Genomic DNA, 27,601 nt, shown 5'->3' on the forward strand with positions numbered 1-27,601 from the left:
ATTTCCTTTACACTTTTAAGTAAGCTGCTATTGCTGTCATTCAATTTTAGTTAAGACCTGTCAGGTAGTGTTTCTGTTGAAGGAAAGAAGTTTAAATTACGGGTGAACTGAAGACATGTGGTTCTTAGGCATGCTAAAATTATGAGTGAGTTGTAGAGATTATTCCTCACAAGTAATTTTAGGATCTCAAGGGATAATGGTGATGTGTATAAGAGATGTTCCCTTCTTGGCTAATTCCATTAAAAGCTTCTGATTTCTGCATTGCTGGAGTGAGACTCCAAAAATCTGCTTTTCTATCTTACATAATCACTTTCCCAGTATCCTGTGACATCCACCTCTGCTACGACTGTCAATGCATTGACTTGTGGAGTGACAGTGATATGTAGGTCTGACGAAGCATCCTTTGCAATGTGCTTCAATGAAGTAAGAACTGCAAATGCTGTCAGTATTACTGGAAACCTTTTCCTTAAGCAGAATTAATAAATTACACTTTGTATTTTGGGATGGCTTTGTTATATATAGCTGGTCCAGAATGATATGACTTCTTAGTAAGAAATGAATCTCTGTATCTTGGCAGAGAGCATTCTATTTATTTTCAATTGTGAGAAAAGCATTATCCACTGGATAAGACACTGGATCAGAAGTTAAGGTATTCAGAATCACAGTTTTGCCATTTTTACAGTGCTTGACTTCTTGCAGGTCTCCTTACTCAGATGTTTTCTTCCTTTCATTTTCCAAGCATGGTTGTGATTATTCATAGGATATCCCCCTCAGCTCTTGCAGGTTTTCTGCTCCTAAGTGAATGACATGAATCCTATCCCTTGTACTAAATTGATAAATTTAATCTGTTCCCCTTAAATTCTAGCTCCAGGCTTTGTTTGGTTCAGACCTGGGAAGATTTTCCTTAGCAAGTTGTGACCAGTGGTGAATTAATGTAAACTCAGCAGCAAAGTCTCAGGTTAACGTTTAAAGGGATTTCTGCCCAACAAAACAGGTGTTACAGAGAAGTGGCCCTAACTTTTCCTGAGGTGTATAGTCTCTGGTGCTCTGTCTCTGGTTCATCATGTGACTTTGTTAATCTTTGTTTACTGCAAGGCTTTGTTTGCTTCTCATAAAATCAGAAACGTGCTTTAATACTGTTCAAATAGTGCCATCCTATTGTGTGTGAGAACAGAGAATTGAAGCTGATAGAAACAGATGTGATGTGATGTTTGCAGTGAAAGTCCTCTTTATGTTTCATGTGGCCTCATCTGCTCCCTGAGTTGCTCAGGTTTTCCATACCACCTCCAAGTCCTCTCTGTTCCTGTTGGGAAAAAGAAGCTGTGGGTGACAGATTGTGTCATCCCCTTCCTGGACGAGTTGTCACCATCCCTCCTTTAAGCAAAGCCCCACAGCAGAAAGGTTAGTGAGATATTATTGGGGATGTCTGTGCCTCTTTGGAGGGTGCTTGTGGAGAAGCATCAGATGTGGGAGAAGGGATGACTCCAGGTTCTTGTGGTGCCACAGTCCCACATGACACAGTCCCTGTGTCATGCCCCAAGGACTGGCCCCAGTCACCTAATAAGGTTGGACATGTCAGGTAGTGTGTTGTCAACTACAGCAGAGAGACAGCCTCCTCTCCTGAAACACCAGTGACTCTTTATCCAGATGGTTTAATAGTGTTGCTACAGTCCTTGGTGATGTGGTGCTTATTCAGCAAACATTTTTGGTAATGACTTAGTAGTGTTGTCTGGCACACCAGAGTAATTAGGAAGAAGTTTAAAATTACTGTTATTGAAGAAATTTTTCAGGCACTGGTTGATTTGGTCTTGCTTAATGCCAGTGATGTGGTTTGGAAGAATTTCTTGACAGTTCATATAGGCTAGGGCTGCTGAACAGATTTTCTTCAGTGAGGAATGAAGAAAGGTGGCATCCTTTTGACCAGGATCCTTTTGATCCTGGTGCTAGAATCATATACATATAGAATCATATATATGTTGAATTTTTTCCTAAAAACATAACCCAGTGAGTATCTGACTTCTCCTTTATTGATTTAGTGATTTTAGTTGCTTCTGTTCTGTTCAAGGTCAAAAGACAATAATTAATATAAGACACTGGTAGAAATTTCTGTCTCTGGAGTTGCAGAGATAAGAAGAGCAGAGAAAATATTTTGTGGAACATCTGTTACATGGATGTGCTTGATTGTGGGCAACTGAACAGGAAGACTTGGTTTTCAGTCTCTGTATTTTCCTTTTTTGTCTTTAAGTGCTGTCAATAGAGAACTATTAGTAGTATTTTCCTACCTTCCTGCCTAAGCACAGGCCAGTGTTTATTGGAGCTAACCTCTGGTAATTATAAAGCCAACATCACAGTAACAAGCAGACAGATGGAACATATAATATTCATAAATTATTGATTGCATCTTCCTCATCCTTCACAGTAAGCTCTTCAACATAGGGACAGTTTCTTGTAAGGATCCACAGTCCAACAGGGAGATCAGAAACAGCCAATGTGTTTTGTCAAATCAGTTCAATTTTCTTCTCTGATAGAGTAGCAAACTTAGCATTGATGGGGAAGAGGAAGAGGTGCCATTTACCTTGATCTTGTCAATGCATTCTGGTAAACAAACTAGAGATATATGTATTTTCAGCTATTGTAAGATGGGTACCAAACTGATATGAAAGCTGTTCTCAATAGTTACTAGTTGATCCAGAGTGGCCTGGACCCAGTATTTTAATTGGCAGTGCGATGCTGATTTTAGTCTGTGAATTATACCAGTATGAGAGGTAAATTTAAACTAAATTTTAGAAATCAAGGAAATGTCTTGGGAAAACAAAGTAAAATACAACAGAAGAAGGGCAAGTTTCTTAACTGTGGCATAAATATTCAACCTACAAACTAAGTGTAAGAAATGCTTATGCAATAATCTTAGAGAAAGGCTTTATAACAGTGAGTAGAGTCACAGGCAGACTGATTGAATATGTAAGAAAAGATAAAAGATACCAATAAGATCTGCTTCCACTTTTGAGGGGGCTATATCACATTTCCTCTGTTTGCAGCCAACCATTAATAAAGTCAGTGTAAGCCAAATTGCAGCTGGGTGCAGCCTGAATCAGAGGCAGAAAGACTCATTGTATTCTGCGTGTCTCTCCTACCACACCTTATGCTGCCTTTTCCGCACCTCTTATAATCAAAGAAATAGTACAATAGTTTCTGGTCCCCAAAAATCATCTCATCAACTGTCTGATAAAAATGTGGCTTTTAATTGTATTGATAGTGAATACTTAACAGAATCATAAAAGGGTTTGTGTTGGAAGGGACCTCATCTTGATCCATCCCCTGCCATGGGCAGAGATACATCTCACCAGATGAGGTTACTCAATGCTCTATCCAGCCTGACCTTGGACACTTCCAGGGATGGGGTATCCACAACTTCTCTGGGCAACCTTTTCCAGCCTCACCACCCTCACAACAGAGAAATTTTTTTTTTATAATATCTAATCTAAACCTACTCTCTTTCAATTTTGGGGCCATTCTCTCTTGAACTGTTACTATGTGCTCTTGTAAATAGTCTCTGCAGTAGTAGTTTTGGTTTGCTTTCTTCATTTTCAGAATTTATACTAAAATGTGGATGTTTATATGAAAGTGTAACTGCAAGCAGTTGTTCCATAGCAAAGTTGTACAAATGTACTCAAAACAACATGTAGGAAGTAAGGTATGTATATATTATGTAGGTGGAGAGGAAAGAAGCTAAATGCCCACCCAGGTACAGTTGATCTGTTTCAAATTAATTGTGTTAATTTATTTTTAAGAAAGGTATTTAATGTTTTCATAGTTGTCTGTTTGAGTAGGAAATGCTAACAAGATTGTTGGAGAGGTTAATTGAAGAGCTGCCATCCTGTGTGTGGAGGCTCCTTTTACTTGGAGCCAGTACTGTTTAATGGCTGTAGGTATGCACCTGTTGGACTTAAGCACAGGATTGCAACAGATAGTTTAGCACTGAAAGGAATTCAAAAGGACTGCCTATCAAATAGTAGTAGTAAGCATCAATATTTTTAGTGTTGTTCTTCAGATCTTTCATTATAGTCTTACAGTTAATTGAGTATATTCTACAGGTATTGAAAACAAATTTCCTGAATAATTAGCTGATTTATTGTTTTTGGTTTGTTGTTCTGTACATTATTAATAATTGGTTTCCTGAATTTATTTTCTTAAATAGTTATATAGATTTTTAAAATATTCCCTAAGTATCAGAAAAGGTGCTAATTTAAATATGTTCTTAATTACTTGTTACAATCCAAGTATGGCTAGTACAAATTTTAAATGTGAACCAATTTTTAAATTAAAAGCTGCTTTTCATGGCAACTCATAGAAAATTTGAGGGATTTTCTGCTTTCAGTCAGAATACTATATTTAACAAATATTACCAGACTTCTGGTTTGGAATCAGGGAAAGATAGCAATAATTAAATGGGTATATTTTGATGTACTTAAGAATGCATTATATTTTGAGGTTTTTAAATCTTGTATGCAGCATAAAATGAAGTTATTCATTTTAATGCATCCTTCTTGTTGGCTTAAAGCTGAAATATAGTTGCTTGAAAATTAATTTACCCCTCATGAATGACTGGTTGGATTATCTTCGTAGCATTGAATGTCAACCCTGAGCTCAGAGCACATTGTGTCTACAGTAAAAAGTTGTCCCTGAGCACTTAATGTTGTGTTAAATGATGATGTGTCCTTTGCAAATGTATTATTAGTGTCAAGCTGTTCCGTCTCTCAAGATTGAAAAATGGTCAGTGATTTGAGCTGCCATTAAACTTGAATAAAATTGAGAGGCTGTGGGAGGTTTTTATGCCTTTTCGTAGTACAGACACAGTCTTGTGTAGGTATAAGACATATAAAAATCTTCCTGTTAACCTAGAACTCCAAAAACACTCTTTGGAATCGCAGCAATTAAAAAGAAGAAAATCTCACTTCTGCTTCTCAGGAAAAGAATGGTCATTGAATTTATCTGTGTGACACTCATAACACAAAACACAATAATAAATACTTGAGAGCTTGATCTTGTTTCCATAGGTGTGAGCTAGAGCTGTGTTGGCAATTCTCAGATAGCGGTTATAAAACTGTTACTGCTGTGTAGTTTGCCAACTGATTTTTACTGAAGTTAGGCTTGAAATTCCCATGGAACCTTGTTTTTCTGAGGTTCCTCAACATTCTAAATTAAATAAATAGTTATTTTCAGAATGAAGCAGGCATGTTGAAGATGTGTTCTGTGAGAGTAGAGTTTCACAGAGTTTCACCTCATTGAAATAAATTCTATTATTCAGTGAGTATACAATGACTGAATTAAAATCTCTCAAAGATCATAGAATTAAATACTTGTTCATGCACTTTAGGAGGTAGGTGTGTAGGTACTTCTGTGGTTTTTGATGGTGTTACAAAGCACTTTAGAAAACACTTCTTTCCCCATGCCAGACACCTAACTTGCTGGCATTTAGAAAGGCACTTAAAGAAAAGTTGTACTGCTATGTATGAGATGATAGAGCTCAGTTTTGAGCTCATACTCAGTTTTTCTTACATCCCAGGGCATGTAAGAAAATAAATGCTTGCCTTTACTCCTACTAAAAAACAAACTACTCTAAAGTTAGGGAATTGGTGGTAGTGCAAACTGATTTGAACCTTTTAGTCCACTGACTTGCTGTTTACAGACCCTATGGAATTCCTTGGGTGCATTTAGTTCCATTGCAAGAGTGGCATTAAGGTACGTCAGGCAATGTGATTTTATGATTAAATTCTCTCTCAGCTGTCAGCCATTCAGCTGGTTCCACGGGATTGATAGTTGAAAAAGGCAAGTGCCATGCACATGCAGAAGAAAACAAGGAGGACCTGGACATACATCTAGTGAAGGGTCAGGATGTCTATCTGGAGTGCAGCATGTACAAGAAGAGGCTGAGAGAGCTGTCTTTACAGCTTTAAGAAGAGAAAGCTGAGATGTTATTGCTGTTTACAAATACTTACTAGGTTGAGGCCACCGGCAGGGTGAAGCCTAACTTTTCTCAAAGGTGCACAATGGTAGGACAAAAGGCAAGTTAGAATATGAATATTCTCAGTAGGTAGGTGAAAAATATTTTTACTAGAAGGATGACCAAATGTTGGGAAGAGTTTCTTAGGGAAGTTGTGGAATCTCTACCTTTGGAAATACTAAAAACTCAGCTGGATAAGCTCAGCTAGACTTGCTCCCAGACTCACTGGAGCTGACTTTCAGGTTGAATGCAGTTTAAAAACTGGCTCTGTTCTGAGCAGAGGGATGGATCATAGGACCCCCAGGAATGTCTTCTAGCCTATCCCCTGAGACTGTAGCTTAAAGCAGGACCATAGCTGGTACAGGGGAGCGGTTCTGAAGAGGCAGTGTGCTAATTATGGTACAGAGTGCAGGGAATCTGTAGCACAGGCATAGCTAACTGGCTTGGAACCAGCACCTCATAGCTGGGCAGGGATGGAATTCAGGCTGTTGTTTTCAATGCAATTCACAGTCCCTTTGTAGCTCTGGGATTTTCTCTCTATAGTACTTATAATACAAAAGATAATTACTTCAAAGATAATTTGGCTGTGTTTGTAACGTCTTGAATCAACTCATGTAGGAGCTGGTTCTTATTCTCTGTTTATCCCTTAGAACTATTTCCTTGGTTCATATTTATTCGCCTTAACCTTAGAGTTGAAGCCAACCCACCTGATTTGGGTTCTGAACATCTCTAGTTGTTCTTGACAGTGAAACAGGCAGCACCAGGGAGCTCTTTAGGTTGTGCTAGGCTGCTGTCACTCACTCTTTGGAGAAGTCTCTCTGTGGGAGTTAAAGAGAGACCTAGACTAGCAATTACCTAAAACTGAACTCAGGTGTAATGGGTGCGATATTCTGTGTCTTGCATATAGGAAGGTTGTGGAGGATGGCATGACTGAACCTTCCTCCATCCTGGGCCTTTTTCCATGCTAATGAGATCTAATTCTCCCTTACCCCTGTTACTGCAGGTAAGAGGATGGGATGCTTGAAGTCAAACCCTGAAAAGACCAGACGTCCATTTTCTTGTTCTGTTTGTTCTGTGGGGTTTTGTGGAGGGTTCCTGGAACCTTCACTAATTCATATCAATAATCACGATAAACCAATTGATTTCAGCTTAACTAGGTGTGTGATTTCACACTTGCAGTTTGTCAGTAAGTCTTACCACAATCTGTCTTTAGTTTCTAATTAGATATGTATGTATTTTAGTATGGTTTTCAGTATCAGTTACAGTAAGGTACTTTAGTTAAACTGCTACTGGTAACTAAAATTTACCCTCTAGTTGTAGTTTTATTGATCCTTAAGCAGTACTTTAACATATGAAATGGACTGCTAATGTATGGAAAACATCTTACTAATTTTCTGAGTATGACTATAATACCAGCACAGAAAGATTCAGGACAGCAGTTTGTTGGTTGTTACAAATTATACTGAAAGTGTTGAAAGGAATTTTAAATCTGTAGCGTGATTAAAAAATTTAACTATCTGTCAGGTTTTTTGGCATGCTGTAAATAACTCATCTTCAAATTATTTGTCTGAGTAATTAAATTTAGATTGCACAGTTCTCATTTCAAATATTTTGACTCTTATCTATTTGGTTTTCCATTGTGGCTTAATTGATGTGGTCTATATAAACGGACAATAAATTTATATACCTTTGTTATAAAGATCAGTCAGTGAATAGAACCTGGTATTCATCCCAGACAGAATTATGATTGAATGTATTTGCAAGATTAAAGCTCTGAATTTACTTCTTTCTAATTAAAGGCAATTAAAGATTTGCAGACACAAATAAAAGACAATGAATTGAGGAATAAGTGTAGAAGCAAGTCCATTTGCAGGTGAAAAGAAGTGCCTTTGAAGCAGAACCAGCTGTATTTTCATTGAAAGAATAACAGTTTAGGAAGCTTTTCTGCATGTGCTTGCTTGATAGCATAATGTACTCATAAGCAGCTTACGCAGTACAGTATTCAGAAAATAGCAGTGCATTAATTTTTAAAGTAGCAAATGCAGGCGAAGAGCAATGCTGCCACATGATGATAATGAAGGTGGATATTGTAAAGTCTGCTGAGAGAAAAGAAAGCAGGGAGCTCCTGAAATGTGAACATTTATAAAACAATAACTAGATATTCATATGATAATAAGCTTGGACAGCAGCATCAACAAAGGCCAAAGATGCAGTCGTGTTTCTGCTTAAGCCTGATGAATTGAAAAGCAGAGAGGCAGTCTTTAGTCTGTTATTCAATTCCAGTAATGAGCTATTGTTAGAATGAAAGAGTAAATATCTAAAAGGGTTGGAAATACAATTTTTTTTCCTTGTGAAGTTATTCTGTAGATTTTTTTCAGGTTGTGTCTTAAACAGCAGCATCTTTAAACACAATCCTAAATGTGGGCAGTTTTCTGTCATACAGTGCTCAACATCCTGCATTCTCAGTTGCATGTATGAAGGAGCTTGGTATGTATGCAGAGGGACAGTGTTTTGCAATATTTCTGTGAAAGTGCCAGGTAGTATGCACAACAAAATTAATCTAGAACCTAAATAACTTGCCTAACTTATACATATTACTTAGTTTTTTTTTTGCATTTATCGTCATGCCATTGGAGGTTTTAATTAAAAAGAGTACTAAATATAAAAGATCAGGTCATCTCTGATCACAATATATTATGGGATCTCAATTTCCCTTGTAAGCAGAGTTAAATTTAAAAAGTCTTGTAAAATTCATAGATTTTTATTCCTAGTTACATGAAGAGAAACAAACTCACTTTGTATATTGTATGAATCTCTAATATCCACTCTGAAGGAGGCACCCTTTGTAATTTTTCACAATATAGCTGTTTCAGTAACTAAAAAGCTCCCTTATCTTCACCCTGTTCTAATCCTGCAGCTAGTAAAATAGTCTTCATTTCTATCTCAGGAAAGTTTTCCAAACAGGATCTGTAAACATGGCACAGCTCACTTCAGGTGCCACTGAGGTCACTTTGCCACCAAAGGAGTGGAAAAGAAGGATGGAAGGAAGGGAGGAGGTGCCAGGCAAGCTCTGTAGAGTTTCTGACCGGCAAAGGCTACTTCAGGCACTGGATGAGGAGGTGGATGGTCTTTGGAGGCACTGTCAGGAAGCAGGACAAGCAGAGAACTGCAGTCAGTAAAAATAGTTGCCTTATCATGGAGTACTTTAAGTCTTTGGCCTTAAAAATAGAAAGGAAGTGGTGGACCTGAAAAAGGAAAAAATTAGTGTATTTGTTTAAAAATAAATAAATAAATAATGGTAGTTATAAAAAAAGTTTAGGGAAGCTGGCACTAGAGTTTGGAGTTCGAGGGAAGAGATGACAAATTGATAACAATAATGACTAGTCAAAGAGGTAAGGATTATGTTTAATAAGAAAAGTAAGATTTGGTCTGGAAATCTTCCAGTGGTATCTTTTTGGCTTCTTCTTGCCTTCATATATTCCATCAGGAAAACTTGATGTCTCAGATAGGCATCAGATAAAGCAGACAAATGGGGCTTTGTCTGATGAGTCTGTCTCAACTGGCTTTGATGATCACTTCCTGAGAAGAAGAAATAGCTTAAACTGATGACTCTGACAGATAAATGTACAAGACAGCTTGCAGGATAAGTGAGATAAAAATAGAAGACATTGAGAGTGTGAATATACTTATCCCAACTGGTTGAAATTGCAAGCCCAAAAGAAGGGAAGCTGTAGGGAGCCTGTATTACTTTTTTCTGCTTGTTTTCCAGGTGGTAATGATCAGTATTCACGTGACAGGAGCTTTGCATTTCATTGTTCTTTGTAGTCCTGTAGTGCAGATGTCTTTCCCAAGGCCTCAGAAAGTTCACATGTTTTAGGAGTCATTTAGTACGATTGCTGAATCTGGCTTTCATTACAAAGAAGTCCACAGATGCCCTTTTTAAACTTTTGCACTTGATGGACTCAGACTGTTTCCCTACTCTATTTTTTTTTCCTTTTGGCTATTACATTTAGCAAGGAGAGTGGTAAATTAATGGCAGGTGCATGGATTTGGAGAACTACCAGTTGTAGAGTCATCACTGAAATAGCCTGGTTGTTATAGGAGGGTTAGTTGTTCATAACAGACTTAATATAAATCTGGAAGTATTCTCTAGGTAAATAGAATCCAGTCTTAGCTGTAGCCATGATACTGGAATAAGGAATAGTAGGGTGCCAGAAACCAAGTAAAGAGCACCAGTAAGCTTTGGATGAATAAACATGGTTCTACCAATACATGTATTTCACAGACTGGGTCTTCTATGCAATATTTGCCCCTGCTCATGTCACCTTTGCACTTGAGCTGTGGGGAAGAGGAGGGAGAATGGGCAATGGGAAGAAAGGAAGGTGTGTTTTACTACCTGACTTTTGTCCCATTCCTAGTGGACCTTATCAGGCTTTCTAATCTTCATTATCTAATACTGTTGCATCACTGGAAGGGAAATTTCTGACTGTCTTGTTTCGTTTACCCCTGATGGAAGAGCAGCAAACCTGAATTATGAGAACTGAGATTGAACTTAGTGCTTGTCAGTTATATAGTTCTAAATGAAGATATTTTTCATGCTTAAAACATTTCAGATTGATACATTTCTATAGTTTGTTCACAAGTAAGTAAGAACAGCTGCATCACTTAAGAAAGTTGGCTCCCAACAAACAAAAAATTCAAGGCTGGGGTGTATCTATGCCAAATTTCAGCCTGGAGTGTATTTTTATGAGTAATAAACTCCTGCCATTTGTAATGGAAATTCTGAAAGATCTTTTAACTATTTCATGGCAAAAGTATGAGTGTGAGACTTTAGGGAGAAGAAAATCATTCTTTCTCTGGCTGATGTAATCTCATGACTTAGCCATTTTTGTGGTTTCTGCAAGTCTTTCTCCAGCTGTTCTAAAAGATTACTGTACTCCTGATGCATCCTATTATCAGATATTACTGACTTCTGAAAAATAATGGTGCAGTGGTCCTGTCCTGCTAGTAAGATGTATTGACTGGATATGAATATATTGGAGCCTCTGACATAAATCATCTTTCTGTCATCCTTTCTTCACTCTGTCTTCTGAGTTTCCGTGGATATATGCTGCCTTTTTTTTATTCCTAATACATATGGTTTCAGTTATTTTTCCATTTGTTATTGAGTATTTTTAAGTTATTTCAAGTCTTTAATGAATAATATCTGACCAAAGAATAGTATGGAGACCTTCCCAATATATAATCCATAGGGCTGAGGAAAGATTATATAATGAAGGCAAATTTGTAATGCGAGTTCAGCATTCACGTTATGCTACACAGACCATCTCTGTATTGAGTATTAGCAGGGTAATACAAGGAGCAGACAAAGCCAGAAGTGGATTTCCATGAATCCAGTGTATTACTGGAAAGAGACACTCACATTTCAGAATATCATCACTACACAATAATATCCCAGTTTTCAAGGTGGCCATAAAATGAGAAGTTTGCATTATTGATTATTAATATAAAATCACATCTGCTTGGATAAATGGGATTTTTGTGTACAAACCACTGGACAAAGTTTTAAAGGAAAGGTTAAACTATTTGACTGTAACAGTAATGAAAGATAATGTACAAATAGGTGAATTTAGTGATTTGAAAAAGGCCAAACACTCTGCTTTAAACATTATGGTTTAGCTTTGGAATTAGGCATAAAGAAAAAAAAAGATATGTATGCATCAGGAGGGAAAAAATAAAAAGGACTTCTTTAAAAAGCCAAAGCAGTTGTACTGAGGCTGTATGCTTCTGAGCGGTTTCTTCACAGGTTCTTCTTTTTCTTCTCCTTTTGTGACTGTATCTGTACCTTGACTTCTGATAACCTAAAGAAGCTATGGTTAATAGTTCATGATACAACATTAAGAGGCCTTTCAGACAGCAGAAATATTCCTGAGAGATATCAGGTGTTCTATGCTTTGTTATTAAGTTGAGATAAATGATTTCTACCATTTCTACCATTTCGGAATGCTTACATGTCCTCCTCTGAACTCAGTTCATATGGACTCAGTGTAATCAAGCCCTGGGCTGCACTCTTTGTGTCTGCAAGAGATAGTTCCTGTAACTTGAAGAAAGTTAATCTAGAAGATTTTGTGTAATGTGTTTCTACAAGCAGACTGTGTCAAGCAATGATTTTATTACCATTTACTTAGACTGATCTCCATATTTCTGAGTTCTGATACCTGCAAATAATGTTCCAGTTCAGAATTACAAACCTTTACATTTACCAGAATGTCTTGTCTTCCACATTTATATGTGAATTAGAGATGACTAAGCAAGAAAAATTCTAATGGAAATTTTTGTTTTGATTTCAATGAGAGGGAAAAGTATAATCTACCTTTAATCAACTTATTTGCTGACTGATTCCTATGGAACAATTTATTAAACATTGTACTGGTGGATATCTATCCATAGATGTATTTTGATGTCACTCTGGAGTAACAGGTTCTACACTGATTTGTCAGATCTTATTTCTGTCACTGTCTTTGTTAAGTGTGGTTGTTCCACAGATTGAATCCCTGTGTGACAGAGTAGCTGTTGTTTAAAATGCTGGACTGTGAGATGTTTTTAATATATTGAATCTAAGTTTTCAACTGAAATAAATGCTCACGTTCTTTGTATTGTTTTTACATTGTTTTCATTGAATATGCTTTTTTACTCTAGGGAAACAAGATTATAAGAAAACCAGGCCTATGTTAAGAGCTACAAGATTAAAAGCAGAGGCCAAGAAAACTGCACTAGGCATAAAGGTAGAAACTTCTTTGATAGCTCAAACCACCTTTGTGTTTGTTTCTTTTCCCCATAGATGTACTGTGTGAATATTGATTTCTGAGAGATATTGTTTATGACACTTCAAAATCTAAGTAGAATCCTAGCATCTAAAATATTTATGATTAACTGCTTTTACTTAACCCTAAAATGATTTGAATATTTGAAGTGCTGAAAGATTTTACATAGTCTGTGTCCTTGTTATGATGCATGTTTACTTTAAGGTTTAAAGTACTGTGTGGTTAGAAAATTGATGGTTTTAGGGAGCCTGTCTACACACAGAACAAATTCTTTACTATTTCATATAGTTAGACAAATTACAATAAACATTTCTCATGTTCGTCTTCACATCCTATACCGGTAGTCATTTAAAGACTGGGTTTGTTAAATATTGTTAATTCTCAGCATTATTGTCTCAGTCTGCATCCTTGTGTAGTGCTTCTGACTTGGAAAAAGAAGACTTAACTAACAGCAAATGAAAGCATATGGAAAAGTACTAAATTTTATTTTGAAAGTGTTCCCTTTTCAGGCAGGTATGAAGTATAACAATTACTTTAGATCACAGCTGTGAATATGAGTGAGGAGGACAATTAGAAATATTCTCTGTTATCTACTACCCAGTGTGTCATCAAAACAGGATTTATCTGAACACACATTATTTATGTTGCCTCCAGTATTTTTTTACTCAAATTTATTTTTTTTTAATCTAACTGATACACTATTAACTTAACAGCAAGAGTAAAACCTGAGGAAAATAAAAATGTAGATCCATTATCTGAGTATTCTAGTAAAAGAAACTTCAGAAATGTTAAAAGGAGAACATTTTCTTGTTTCTGGCAGATGAGAAATCAATTTTTTCAAGTTATAGCTTATAGCAAATGCCAAGGTATTACTACCAAGCTGTAACAGCTGTTAGGCTGCCAGATGATGTATTTGGTTGTCTTCCAGAATTTGCTATTATAATCACGAAACAGTGCTTTCTTTTTGCTCCTGATTGCTGATCTCGATCAAGCATTACCGTGTGATGCAGTATGTTTTCACAACATATTCTCCTCAGTTAGTGCTGTGTGTCAGGTTTTAATGAGAAAAAGTAGATTGCCTTTTTTGTTTAAAGGATAAATTATTAACCTTTTGAGTTCCTTTTCTTTCCTTTCTTATTAAATTTTCCTTTTTCTTTTCATTTTTCTTTCAATGACGTGACCTTTTAAAAGTGATGTTCTACTTGGAGGCTTAGTGTACAGCCTAATTCTTTTAAAATGAACATGTTTTTTGCATGTCTTTCACAAGTGAGAAGAGTATGAGATTTAGTCCTTCAAAACCTGTTTCATTTCCTTATTTTCTTAAGTAATTCTTTCCTAAAAATGAGGGTGAATGGGAAAGCATATGTGTAATCATATAAGTAATGAAGAATAGAGGATTAGTGAATAAAGGACTTTTGCCATCAAGGTGCACATGTGCTCTCCAGGTCCTGAGTGGATGTGTTTCTGGGGTTCTACTAGTTGCACTGTGTGATGTCTGAGGTTCACAATCCTGCTTCTGCCTTAAAAAAAAAAATCTTTTAAATTTTCTTCTGGCTGTAATATTTTTTTTGTACTTCTGGACCTTAAAAAAATCTGGATCATTCCCAAATACATCACAGTAATTTCTTTTGCTTCCAAATTGCTGAGAAAAACTGACAGAACTGAAGCAAAAAGAAAGGTAAGTTGGGCATCTTTCCCTTCGGGGATCTGCTTGTAGGGGAAGGAAGGCAGGGCTTTTAAATGCATCCTTCTCACTGAGCCGGCTTAATGCCAACAACTTCAGGCTTAGTAAATGTTACAATACTTCTACCAGAACGTGGGCAATTTCTGTAGAGTAAACTCTGCAGAGTTTTCTGCTTAAAGACGCCAGAGTGCTCAGCAGTGAAGCGAAGTGTATTTAATGTCTTGGGGTAAAGGTGCACTTCTTCCCACCTCACAGTGACAGCTCTTCACCCTGCTCAATCCCTCCAGCAGCAGAACTTCACCACGGGCAGTAGATGCTCCTGGAGTGTCTGTAGGGAAATCTCCTTCTTACCCCTGGAGAGGCTGCTTAGTTGTGTAGCCCCATAACCCCTCTCTGGAGCACGGCTTGTTTTGCTCAGTCCGGTGTTAAGATCCTCCAGCTGCCAAGTGTCATCTTTTTACATCCATCCTCCACACCTATCCTAAATCCTCCTCTGTTGTTTTCTGGATAATTTTTGAAATAATTCTTGACAACTTACATTTGCTGTGACAGCAGCTGGCAGGACAGAAGAGAACACAATTTGTTCTTCATCCCTTGACCAGTTGTCTCAATGCCTTGAGGTCCCGCTTGATCATCCTTAGTCTTGCTGGGACTTTGTATGTGTCCACTTGGCAAACCAGTGGGCAATGGTCAGTGGGCCATGCCAAGCTGGGAAATTTGTTGGTGGTTTTCCAGAGGCTCACACACCTGCCCGTGAGCTTGGTCCAGTTTATTGGGCCCTCCATTCCTCTCAAAAAGGAGTCACCAATGACTATTACCCTTATTTTTTTCTTAATTGAGAAGGTTTTCATGTGCAGGGTAGGTTGCCCTGCCCTAGACAACCCCTGTAACCTGGATGGATCTTCATCCACATTCTCACCTCCCTGGTCCTCAGATTCCAGGGTCTCATATCTGTAAGGGCACCTGGAGAGGTGAGGTAGGTCAGCAGGGAACTCACCTGCCACCCCAAGCAAAAAACCATTTTGGCTCCCCACTGTCTCTTAAGAGCTCCTCCTTTTCCCTGGGATGAGTAATGGTAGTAAGTAACATGATTCACCTTCCAAAGGCTGGGATTTTAGTATTTTTTATTATGTAGACCCTAATTCTGTGATGTAGCAATTGATTAACTTAAATCTGCTTTGAGAGAAAGAACAAAGTGATATAACTACAATGCAATGTAATAAGTAGGCACTTTAAATAGAAATGTCCAAAGTTCTTGTAAATCTTTGAGAAGAAACCAGACACATACGTGTATTTATAATGTACTGTTTATATAGTATCTATTCAGTACATGATGCAGTATGCAACATTTCAAAATAAATTACCTTTTATTATAAAAAGCTAAGTTGAAGCTAATAAAAATATTATAGAGGAAGGATAAATGTAAAAGTATAAACTTTCTGGGAAAGGGGAATATGTTTGTAGTTCTGTGAAATACATACACACAATAAGCTAACACAATAAGCACCATACAGCCACTTAAAACAATAGGCTGTTTTATGTCATTGATAACTCTAGGGTTCTTTTGCATTAGTGTCCTGAAGAAATTACATGCCTGGCTGTAAACTAAGACTTAATGTAGCATTTAGGGCAGAAAAAAAAAAGAGAACTAGAAAATAGTGAGGGGATTTTAGTCCTTAATTTCAACGAGGATAATGAAATTCAACTGTTGTGTATTTCACCACGAGAGCTGACAACATTAGCTTAAAAAAAGGCCTATAAATGACATAAAACTTTTCAGAACCAATCCCCTGGAGATTCTTCACATTTCATCGCTGGCATACTAATTAGCTTGTCTTGTCAAACTTTGATTGCCTTGTCATTTTAATGCAAGGTTTAAAGTAACAAAGTTTCTTTCAGTCACTGGCATTTAGTACTTTTTAATTTCCCCAATGAGGGATTTTTATCTGTGTTGATAATGTCAGAGAAGCAGCTGAGTACTAATAACTATCCAAAGTTAGTTCAAGCAGGGTGACCATGCTAGTACTTGGTGTGTCATATTTGCTCTTTAAACATGTTTAAAGATTAAATATTGTAGCAGAGCTATTGTACTGGCTCTGTTTGTATGTGTGACACTAATGTAGACAGTGCCAAAATATATGGTGTCTCTTGGAAAAGCAAGACCCAGTCTCAAGAAACAGCTCCAAGAGAAAGTAATGTGCTATATGTCTCCTGGTGTTTGGATAAGAGAAAATCCTTTGTAGTAGTACCAAAAAGGGAGCCTCTGAGCTTTCTCTGGATCATTTTGTTGGCCCCCTGCATGGGGCTTGTCTGGCTGGAAGCTCAGCTGTTCATCCTTACCAAGTAGAGCAGGAAGGCCTTTCCACCGCTGGTGCTAGATCTGCTCTCATTGGGTGAGGAAAACATGCCAGCAGGAGGGTGACGAGCAAAAAATGGTTTGAGAAGTGTGGAAGCTTGGCCCCCAGATAGCTGGAGTTTGGTATGCAGAGACCAAAAGTTATGGGAGTTCTTGGGGAGAGATTTTTTTCACAGGCTGCAAGAACAAATCAGTAGTCCATGGAACAAGTGATGAAGTTTTCTCTCTTCTTGAAAGGCAGGCACAAATCTTAACAGTAGTATTTGCAAAGTACCTGCAAAGACATTATTGACTGCAGAATATCACTCCACAGAGAATTATTAGCAACACAGTACATCGATTCAGCTAAGGAAAAAATGTTTCCTAAACAAAGTGAGAGCTTACCGTCTGTCATTCTTTTGCATATCTGCTTAATCTGCTGTGTAGTTAGATACCTCACTATAGAGAGTTTCTTTCAAATGGAACAAGTTAGATAGGAATAGATCACAACACATTCCTGGTGTATTTTAGCAAAAGATATTCTCCAATTTCATGCTATTCATAATCTGCTAAGTTAGTGAACTACATTTTTCAAGATACAGTTTCATAGCTTTGTAGAAATTAAGGCCACAAGAGACTATTAGATCATTTGATATGCACTTCTGTATGTTACAGATCATAAAATTTCATCCAAATACTTTCTGCAAAGTCCAAGCACTTTGTAATGGCCAAAATACTGGGTCTTCAAACCAACTTATGTGTCTCACAAAATGCAGAGCAGCTTAATGTGCCAGCAGTGGATAAGTGTGATATTCCCAGTTATCCCTGTAGTCAGGCTTTGATCCCTGACCTTGAAATGAAAGGGAGGGGAAACAACAAGTACAAAGAGAAGAAAAAAATCAGATCCTTACCTCACCTGAACAGATAAGTATCGTAATCATGGTGGTTTGAGATGTGAAGAAGATGCACCCACCAAAATCTTAGGAGGATTTTCTGTACCAGCTTGGAGCAGTAGACCATCTTTCTCAAGCCTTCTTATGTGTCCACTTAGGACCAGTCTGTAGCACTTCAAAGAATAATCAACAACAGCAAAACCTCAAATCCTGGAAACAAAATCAATACAATTGGAGGAAAATGTCAACATCAGAAAACTTTAGATGCTATATAAAAAAGTCTGAGCAGTCAAACATAGGATGCTATTATTACTTTATTACTTTTAATAACCTGATACTTGTGGGGTTCAGATTGTAGCACTGTCCATGGGAGTAATCTGAGTTTTCTTAGGGCCCTGAAGGAGAGGAGCAGCTAGGAGAGCTGAGTTGCCAGCTCCTGGCAGCCAAGTCCTTCTTTTCACACAAGCCAAAGTTGAAGTATTCTTTCCAATTGCTAAATAAAAACATACTTTTTTGAGGGAGATCAGCTGATTAAGGACTCACAGATATGGGAGTCCATATTTTCCTGAAGAATGTTCAATCAATCTTGCTCCTAGAAAATGGCATCTTAGTTCGAGACTTAGTTCAAGACTGAACTTACCTAACTGCAGCTGGGCCTTGAAAGTTTCTTGTAAACAGGATAAAAGGACCCCACACAGTGAAATGCTTTACTTAAATACAGGTGTATATAATTACATGCTGTAACCAAACTACCTCTCATTCTTCTCTATGATAAAATAAATACTGGTCATCTCCCTGCTGGAAATCCCTCCACCTTTGTACATCCAGAAGTCGCAGTGAGGGAGTAGTTACCCATGAAATCCAAAGACCTTCTTAGAGTCACAGTTTTTCAAGGCAGAGTACTCCACTTTGTAAGTACTGTATGGATCTTTGACATCTGTACATACTATTTTGGATCTAGCTGTTTTAAAATGAATCCTGTTGTTTTGTAGGCATGGAGCCAGGTGGTTTTGATGACTCTCTAATAGTACCTTGTTCTCATTATTTGAGACAACAATGATCTTTCTTCCATCTGAAGTTTTCACAGTAAAAAATTGGAACCTAAAAGTGTGGATAAAAGTTCATAAATTACTTTTGTTGCCTTCTGTTAGCTGTAGAATGTCCTGCATTAAGGAATTAAACATTCATTAATAAATACAATTTTGTTGAAACTCTAAAACATGGTCACAGTGAATATCCACCTAAAGTCTTCAGTTAAAAACTATATGAGGTAAAAAGATTGTGAGTTCCTATACATTTACTTTCACAAGTATCCTTGGTCAGCATGATCTTCTTTTCATCTCTTTTCAGAAAGAACTAGGGAGAATTTAGCAATTCAAAGAGAGCAATTTGTGCTACTCTTTCACTTAATTTTATGCAGGTTTCAGGTAAAAAAGGTGTGATTCTATTTGAAGGACAATTAAAAAACATGTAAAGCCCCCCTGACATTTCCTGGAAGTGTGATATTTCTCTATATGAGTAGGATACAATGCTGCCATACATAGTGTCCAGATTTTTGTTATCATAGCCAACATTTTTTCCTCACCCCCTCTCCTGATTAATCTCGTTTAGATCCCAGCTCTGCCACTTGCTCCATTAGGGTGAATTTGAGGACATAATCCAAGTATTTTGGCTTGAAAGACATAAAACTGCCAAAAAATGATAAGAGAATTAAATCTACATCATGCTGTAATGGTATGCATTTCCTTTATGAAAAGTTTCTGGAAAACTTAACCAAACTGAAATCAGTAGGGTTCTACATATGCTATTCTACATGTAAGAGAATAAAATAGAAAATTCTGTTCCTTTCTAAAGGCTTCTGTGGCTGTACTTTGGGATTTGAGAGTAGAAATGTTGTTTCCTAGTGTTCTGTACCATGATGTAAAAGAAAAAAAAAGGAGAAAATTCCCTCTGATCATTTTAAGTTTATTTCTATAGAACTTTTTCTCTATTCTTTAATTATTCATGGTAAAATCCTTTGAGTAAATGGATTTTGCAGAGGATGATGGGGATGATCCATAAAGTGCAAGAGAAAGGGAGCTGTATATGGCAAGCAGGGAGTATTTTAACATTTCATTTCTATGCATGACTTAAAATACAAATAGCAAAGCCTGAAAAGTATAAAACAAATTAAAATGACAATATATATCTGTTGTTGCAAATACAGTACAGTGGTGCAGCATCTCATTTGCTATTTACCTTGCAAAATTTATGTTTATAAAAGTCCATAACCTGGATGCAATTCTTAAGAGACTGCATATCCCTAGCTGTGAGCCAGATGTCCTTTGTAAGGCCATTTATTTTATACTTTTGTTACTCTGCCTTTTTCAGTAATTCAAAAGTAAGGTTCTTGCATAACTCTCGAACCTGGAGTTTTAGTAAGACTTTTCATTCCCAGGGATAATAAATACTATTCCACCCACACAGTTCCTAATGGCTGTGCAGGGAAAATAGTATTGTTATCACAGCATTACTCACTGTGAAACTTAGGCAGAGGAATTAAAGAACTGCTTCTGTCAAGCAGTTACTGGGCAGCCTGAGAATAAAACTCAGGATTTTCCCAATTCCACTTCCTTTGAAACAAATTTTTAATGCAAAGGTTCCTGAAAATTTGCTGCTGCTACTCACAGCATTTCATAAGGGAGACTGGGGAGGAGGGAGGGGAAAGGTAAACCTATTGTAAAGCAGAAAGCGTGGGAAGTGTGGCATCCAAACACGGAAAAAACTTTTTAAAACTGGAATGAATTTGCTCTCTGTGTCAAGTGTGAACGGTGCCTGCATTGTGCGGTTTTGTTGTCCACTCTCCTGAGCAGATGGAGCCTGCAGTTGTATGTCACTTGTTTATTACATCCTCTTAAGATTAGTAGCTGTGCGGCCAGATGGGTCTGGGAGCACAGCTGTGGATACAAGGAAATAAATGAAACCTGTCTGATGCTGCCATGCCCTTTTGTGAGATACTGACGTGTTGCAACTGCAACAAAGCAAAAATCACTTTCCTTTAAGATATGAGTGAATTAGATGTACTTTTTTCAAATCAAATCATGAAATCAGGAGGAGGAAGTTCAGAGGATGGTACAATTCTAAGAGGGAAATGTAGTTGAAATCTGTAGCCAACAGCCTCAGCAAATTTGCAGGAGCAATTTTAATGTGGTAAAACAAATTTAAAATACATCTCAATCATCCATATAAAATAGAAAGCAAAGGTTTCTATAGAATAAAGAATATGCTCCTATAGAACATATGCCAACTAGGCAGTAGTATTTCAAAATTTATTAGATGGCATATGTTGAATTATTGATCCAACATTCTGATAAACTATATAATGCATTCATGTAAATGCAAATTAAATGCTGCTCTATAGAAGAATGCCAGATTATGGGCTAGACTTTAAAAAATGAAATGCACAGTTTTAACTCCTTCATGTCAGTGAACATAATGCTGGTCACAAAGCAACCACCAACCTAGAGATGCTGGGTAGGATTTATCCCACAGTGCACACAAGAGGTACCATCTGCACTCCCTTCTAGTCTAAGGGGAGAAATGGTAATTTTTGGGAAGAATTCACCTGGCCTCTCTTAGAGGACACTAGATGGACAGATTCTGTCCTTGGACAGTAAAGGGTGTCTTGTCTTGGTTTAGTTTAGGGCATCTCCTTTCAATCTCACTGACAGAGTAAGTATGATGTGACATCTTCTGAACCAATTCAGATCAGTTGTTATGAAATCACTGAACTTTTTTTCTTCTCTCATTTTAAATGTACATTGGGATCATTCTGATGTAGTTGTTTTGTAATGGAATGGATGTAATGTAGGTTAACATGAAGCTGAGAATTTGAGGGGAAGTTCTACTTCTTTCCTTAGAGAGAGAGTGGGATTTGGAGGTACAAACTAACCTTTGGAGCATCTTGAGTGTACAATTTTAAAAGTTCATCATGATGATCAGGAGTCAAGCAGTAGAAGTTGTTAGCTATAGAGTCATAATTTCTGTGAGCTGAAGGGACATAAGGATTTTTCTCAAATTTATCTTTCATCTTTCATTGTCCAGCAAAATGAGGGTCAACTATGGAAAGTGTGCTGTGCCTTACAGAAAAATAAAAACTTAAAAATGAGAAACACGGTGTCTTTGAATGAAATAAAAAGGAAAGAAATACAGGAAATAGAAGAAATATTAAGTGGATGATTGTACTATAATTGTATTTTTACAGAGTCCAGCCTTAAGATGATAGGCAGTCACATAATGAGTATAATATGTAGTATAAAAACATTTTTCTGTTTCTGAAAGCTGCTATAAATCATGTATACTTTGGAAGTCTCTTTTATGTTAATTAAGGAAGATGCAGCAAGTTGCAATATTTTATGGGAAGAGAGGCAAGTGCAAATTGTTGTGCTTTTTGCCTTATTGCAGAGCTGAAGAAAGAAAAGTTTCATCCAATTCTGAGTATGTAGTTCCATGTTGTACTGCATGCCAGGAGGTTGGGAGGTAGAGGTAGCAATTTTCATTGACTTCCACCATACTGTGTTTGCTTCATTAAAAAATTACAAATTTGTTGGCAAAAAGCAGTAACATATTGCTAGAAAACATCAAAATTCACAGTGTAAATTCATAACTTAAATTTGTGTTCAAAACTGTGGTTTGTGAATTCTGTCTTTTCCTTTAAAAAAGAAGGAATTGAATAATAAAAAGATATAAAGCTCTGATTTCTAGGTAAGACTAAAGATTTTTAAGCTAAATATCCTCTTTCTGATGGTATATCAGATTCACCAAATGGTGAGTGAATGGATTGTACAACACTTGGAATGGTAACCACAATAGAGAAATCAATAAAGTATCAATACCTTATGCAATTATATTATGTCTGATGTTATTTTGATGTGCATTGTAGAAGAGAAATAACATTTATTCCTGATTAATCTGAAAATATGGTATTATTTCTAACAGGTTTTTGGTTTTGTTTTCTTTTATTTCTACAGGAAGTTGCCCTTGTCCTTGCAGCTATACTGGTATTTTTGTTGGCTTTCTATGCTTTTTTTTATCTTAATGTTTCCGATGAAGTGGACCTTGAAGTGGATCCAGATGAAAACTAGCAGATGCAATGAATCTATCATCAAGATTTCTTCAGCTTCAACAAGACTACATAGGAACACACAGTCCCTTCACTGTAAGACAGTAAATGATGCCATTTCTTCAGTCCAAATTCATAAGAAAGTTTTGCAATACGTCAGTCACATTCCAGGTCTCCAACATAAGAACACTTATTCCTGGCCAAGTGTATTTGTCTAACAACAAAGCCAGGAGCAGCAGTACAATACATGAAGTTTATTGTTTACATTATGTTTTTCTCAGGCAGAAAACTTTGATGTCAAAAGACAGGTGCTACTATATTCATGGGTATTGATGCTGACTTCACAAGAGTGTCTGCCTTGACCGAATTTAGGAATCAGAGCTTCCCAATAACAAAATTAGTTTTCTGTTCCTTTCTGAAAAGAAAGCAGAAATACCAAATAAAAAGTCTTTTCTTCGTTTGTGTTTATAATATATCAAAACACCCTCATCCTTTCTCTCCCTTTTAATCTTTCTTGTGCATGTGTGCGCATGCATGAAGATGGAAAAAATTGTAGGAAAAGAATATCTTCTTACAAGCAGTCTGTCACCTTCTATATGGACTTAATTTTCTGTCATTCCAGATTCTGTGTGCCCATATATCTGCAGTAATCTTTTTCATTCTTTTGCCAACTGTTCAGCACACATGTGTTCTGTTAGAAATGGCACCTGGATGACAGAAGCTCTAGCATTCACATATGCTTCTGAAACACAGTTCTTTGCCTCCTGTGCTGTCTGAACTAGTGTAAATAGAAAGTTTAGTTGATGTTGGTTTTAATTAGTTTATTGGTCTACTATTAATATAAAGTCAAAATTGTGTTTTAATTATGCTCTTCCTGATGGTTTTGGTATCAACTTGCTCTACCTATTAGGGGCATGTTGTATAAAAACATTCCTTTCCAGCTATACAATCATTTTAATCATCAAACTAATGTGAGAAGCTGTAAGTAATAAGAAAACATTTTTTTCTCCTGGCATACTAATAACTGGTAAATCTTGGCTCCATTACATCCTTCAGTTCTTGCAAAGTACCTTTCAAATTAGGCACTGTAGATAGCATTTTTTTCCTTTTCATAGCCAAAAGCCACTTGAAGAATTTGGTGTGTCAGAGCAGCTGCAGGGAGCTTTAAAATTCTGGCTTTATGCTGTTCTGCTTTGAGTTTGGCATATAACTGAGCTTGTGGATGTAAAGACTCCGTTTTGATCCTCTTAAAAGTGTGGTCAGTCTTTCCCTGACTGAGATTCAGTTCCGATTCCGTTTGATATCAAGAATGTGTAAAGCCACTGGTGCTGAATGTCGCAAGGAAATTTAGGCAGGCTCACTTTCAGAAAAGTTTTCGTAATTCTGAGGCTTGGTTTTGCCTTTGACATAAATTTCAGAGCTGAATGTTAGATTTAATTGCAACTGAGGTATTTACTGTCTTGTTCCTGAGATGCCTGGCTAAGATTTCTTATAGTGATTTTGAAGACAAAGGGATACAAATCACAGCAAATATTATAATGGAAAATATATTTCTTTTAAATTGACACAGTCCCATTATCACCACTTAAGAAACTTGGATCAATACAGTTAATTTTTAAACCATATAGTAACTATGACCATATACATTATGAGTCTCTAAGGATCCACTTCATATGTGTCATAGTGTTCATTCACTTTATGCCATGCAAAACAACGACTCTAGAAGTTCAGAGTACAACAGTCTTCCGAAAAATATATGAAAGAGAAAATTATATATGCAAATATATCTCATTTTCTATGTATGACTCTTACAGACACAAAACCCTAACATTTCTGTATGCATATGACTTACAGTCCCCTACTAGCTGCACACTTGACCAAACACCTTGCAACATGTTGAATTTATGGTGAAGCATTGTCTGACACATGGCCCAACTTCCAGTGGAGGGAAAAGCATATCACAAGCTGTCTCCTTGCATGTGACATGCCTTTCACTCCACCAGCACCCAACCACATGTCACAGAAGCTGCAGACCTCTCCTGTTACTCCTCTCCTGTTCCTTTACACTAGCAGTTTTCATGTTCTATAACATGCTGGAAGGATTGCTTCCTTAATGTCAGCATATAGCTCTCTGGGTCATGTATGGTCTGAGAAAGATACATAGTTACTTCCTTCATGCAGGTCATCTCTCTCTATGCCCTGCTCTCTCTCTCTCTCTCTCATAACCTGCTCTCTCAATTGGTTGCATTAAAAAGCAGGCAATTCTTACTGTCAAATTTATGAACATGAAGTTCCTAGAACAGGAATATTCCATTTCCCATAACTGTGAATCAGACCAAACCTGAAGTGCATATGTATGTGATTCTATCAGCTTCTCCGATGTGTGGCTTATGAGTCCTTATTGCCCACAGTTTGCTGTTTGTCTATTGGCTTTGTTTGGATTAGGTCTTTTCATTTGCATGAAAGATCATGCAATCATGAAACCATGGTTTGTGTTAGAAGGGATGCAAAAGATCATCTATTTTCAATACCTCTGCCATGGTCAGAGACACCTTCCACTAGAGCACGTTGCTCAAAGCCCCGTCGTGGTGTCAAACACCTCCAGGAATGGAGCATCCACAGCTTCCCTGAGCAACCTGTTCCAGTGCCTCACCACCCTCAGAATAAATAATTTTTTCTCAATATCTAACCTAAACTTACTTCCTTTTAGTATGAATCAACTCTCTCTTGTGCTGTCACTAAATGCTTTTGTAAAAAGTCCATCTTTTTTGTAGGCTTCCTTCAGGTACTAGAAGGATATTCTCATGTAACAGGAAAATTTATTTTTCCTTAGACCGGGTAGAGTTCTGTTCAGTGTATGTAGAAATATATGGTAAATATTGCAGCAAATACACGTCTTCTCTTATCTGTACAATAATTCCTAATGGGACATGTGGCTTATTTTGCTCTTAATTATATCTGAGATTGAAATATGCCTTTTGGATTTTGGACCATCTATTGTTGTATGAGTTGCTCGGTGTCTATTTGATTAATAAATGATTTTTTTCTATTTGGTTCTCTTATTAATGTTGAACACACTGAACTATATATACATTTGAAAGGACATTAAAGCAATCTAAACAGCAGAATGTTCAAAAGTAAGCACTGATGTCAGTTTTAGAATATCTGGATTACTTTAGGCAGTTCTAGATGCTAAACTCATATAAAACTAAATGTGGCCTATGAATGCATAAAAGACAATGAAGAGAACTTCCTTTGACATCCTACCTAATACTAATAGATTAGTTCTCTTTCTGGAGTTGATCCATCCAGCTCTATCACTTCAGTTGTACAAGACTTTTTTTATTATAAAATTAGTATTTTTATATGCTTGTTTCAAAGAAGGATTGCTGATCAAATAATTTACACAGCACACCTGGCTTAATGAGTTTTTTTCAAAAATATTCTCCTGAAGGAAAAGGTAGGCATCAGTAGTTGCTCTTTACTCCTGGAGTAAACTGAATTTCTTTCTAGCAGAGGTTGTGGAGGAGATGCCTATACTGAGTCCTTGTGCTGTGGGTGGGAGCAGATGTCCTGTCTGGAATAATCTCTGCCTAGGAAGGCATAACAGTCTTCCAGAAGTGATTTTGCTCTGTAAATCTTCCTAGGTGGTTTTCCTTTTCTCTTTGATTCTTCAAAAGCAGAACCAGCATGTAGGCCATCTCAGGACAGAAGCCTCAATCTAGTATTTCTACTAGTGCTTCTAGTGAACATTGCCAAGGAAAGGCTCTAGCTCTACTACCTAGAGTCCATAAACATATTGGAAGCTTAGGAGGCATGTTAAGCATTTCCCTAATAGACCCTAGAGAAACATTTAAACTTTTCTTGAAGAATGCTGTAGTTAATGTTCACTGTTGCATATCATATAGACACCATGTGATTCAGAATCAGCTCCTTCCATGCATCAGACCAGCTGTAGCAGGACATGTAGACTGGGAGATTGTGCTGCAACACATACCTGCAAGTAGCTACAACAAGAGCAAACTCATCTGTTTACTTAGGTGTCCGCTAGAGCAGCTGACCTAAAAGTTTTGTTTGAAAACACAGGTTTTAAACAATTCTACTGAAGGAAAGCACAGTGAAAGCCCTACAAAACTGTTCATGCCTCTTCCATGAAGGTTGCTACCATGGAAGAGGCTCATCTGCTGACTTAGGGCCAAATTTTGTATGCTGCCATTTTCAGAAGGAAGATGCTGCTAGGAGCTCCCAGCAGACTGATGATTGATAAGGGATTGTCATCCCTATAAGGCACAACTGAGCTGCTTGGTGAAGGTCAAATGCATTCAGGACAATCCTCTGTAGAGAACTGTACTTGAAAAGCAGAGTAGGCAAGTTAGAGTGCCAACAAAAGAGATACTACAGATCTTGATTGCATTTCAAGTTCTACTTACAGTAGCATAGTAATTAGTGGTGCTTATGACTAAGAAAATAACAGTATGGCACATCAATAAGACAGCAGAAATGCGATGTTGGAACTGCATCCTAAAAGATTTTACAGTGGATTATGCCTGCACTTTGGGAAGTGAAGCCACCACATGAATAAATTGGCAAAGATTATCTGTGATCTTATGCTTACAATATTTTTTCCTGAAAGAGCCAGTGGAGATATTTTGCAGTACTTTTCTATATCATCCTCTTAGTTTGCTGGAATGCATTTTTGGAGATGTATTTCTTTTTACACATTTCCAAGAGTGAAAATATATTTTTTTTGCAGTTCATCA

The 27,601-nt window shown here is 37.1% G+C and overlaps 1 protein-coding gene across 1 annotated transcript in view; it reads left to right on the forward strand.

The window, feature by feature from the left end:
* TRIQK (triple QxxK/R motif containing) overlaps positions 1 to 25,890 on the forward strand; it is a 58,528-nt gene extending 32,638 nt beyond the window's left edge. The window contains exons 3-4 of the mRNA XM_066547905.1: positions 12,704 to 12,789; positions 22,750 to 25,890. Of these exons, the coding sequence (XP_066404002.1) occupies positions 12,704 to 12,789; positions 22,750 to 22,863 (200 nt within the window). The 3' untranslated portion in view covers positions 22,864 to 25,890. The remainder of the gene's footprint in view (positions 1 to 12,703; positions 12,790 to 22,749) is intronic.
* Positions 25,891 to 27,601: the final 1,711 nt, after the last annotated feature.

This window comes from Molothrus aeneus, chromosome 1 (assembly GCF_037042795.1).
Source record: "Molothrus aeneus isolate 106 chromosome 1, BPBGC_Maene_1.0, whole genome shotgun sequence".
Taxonomy (NCBI): Eukaryota; Metazoa; Chordata; class Aves; order Passeriformes; family Icteridae; genus Molothrus; species Molothrus aeneus.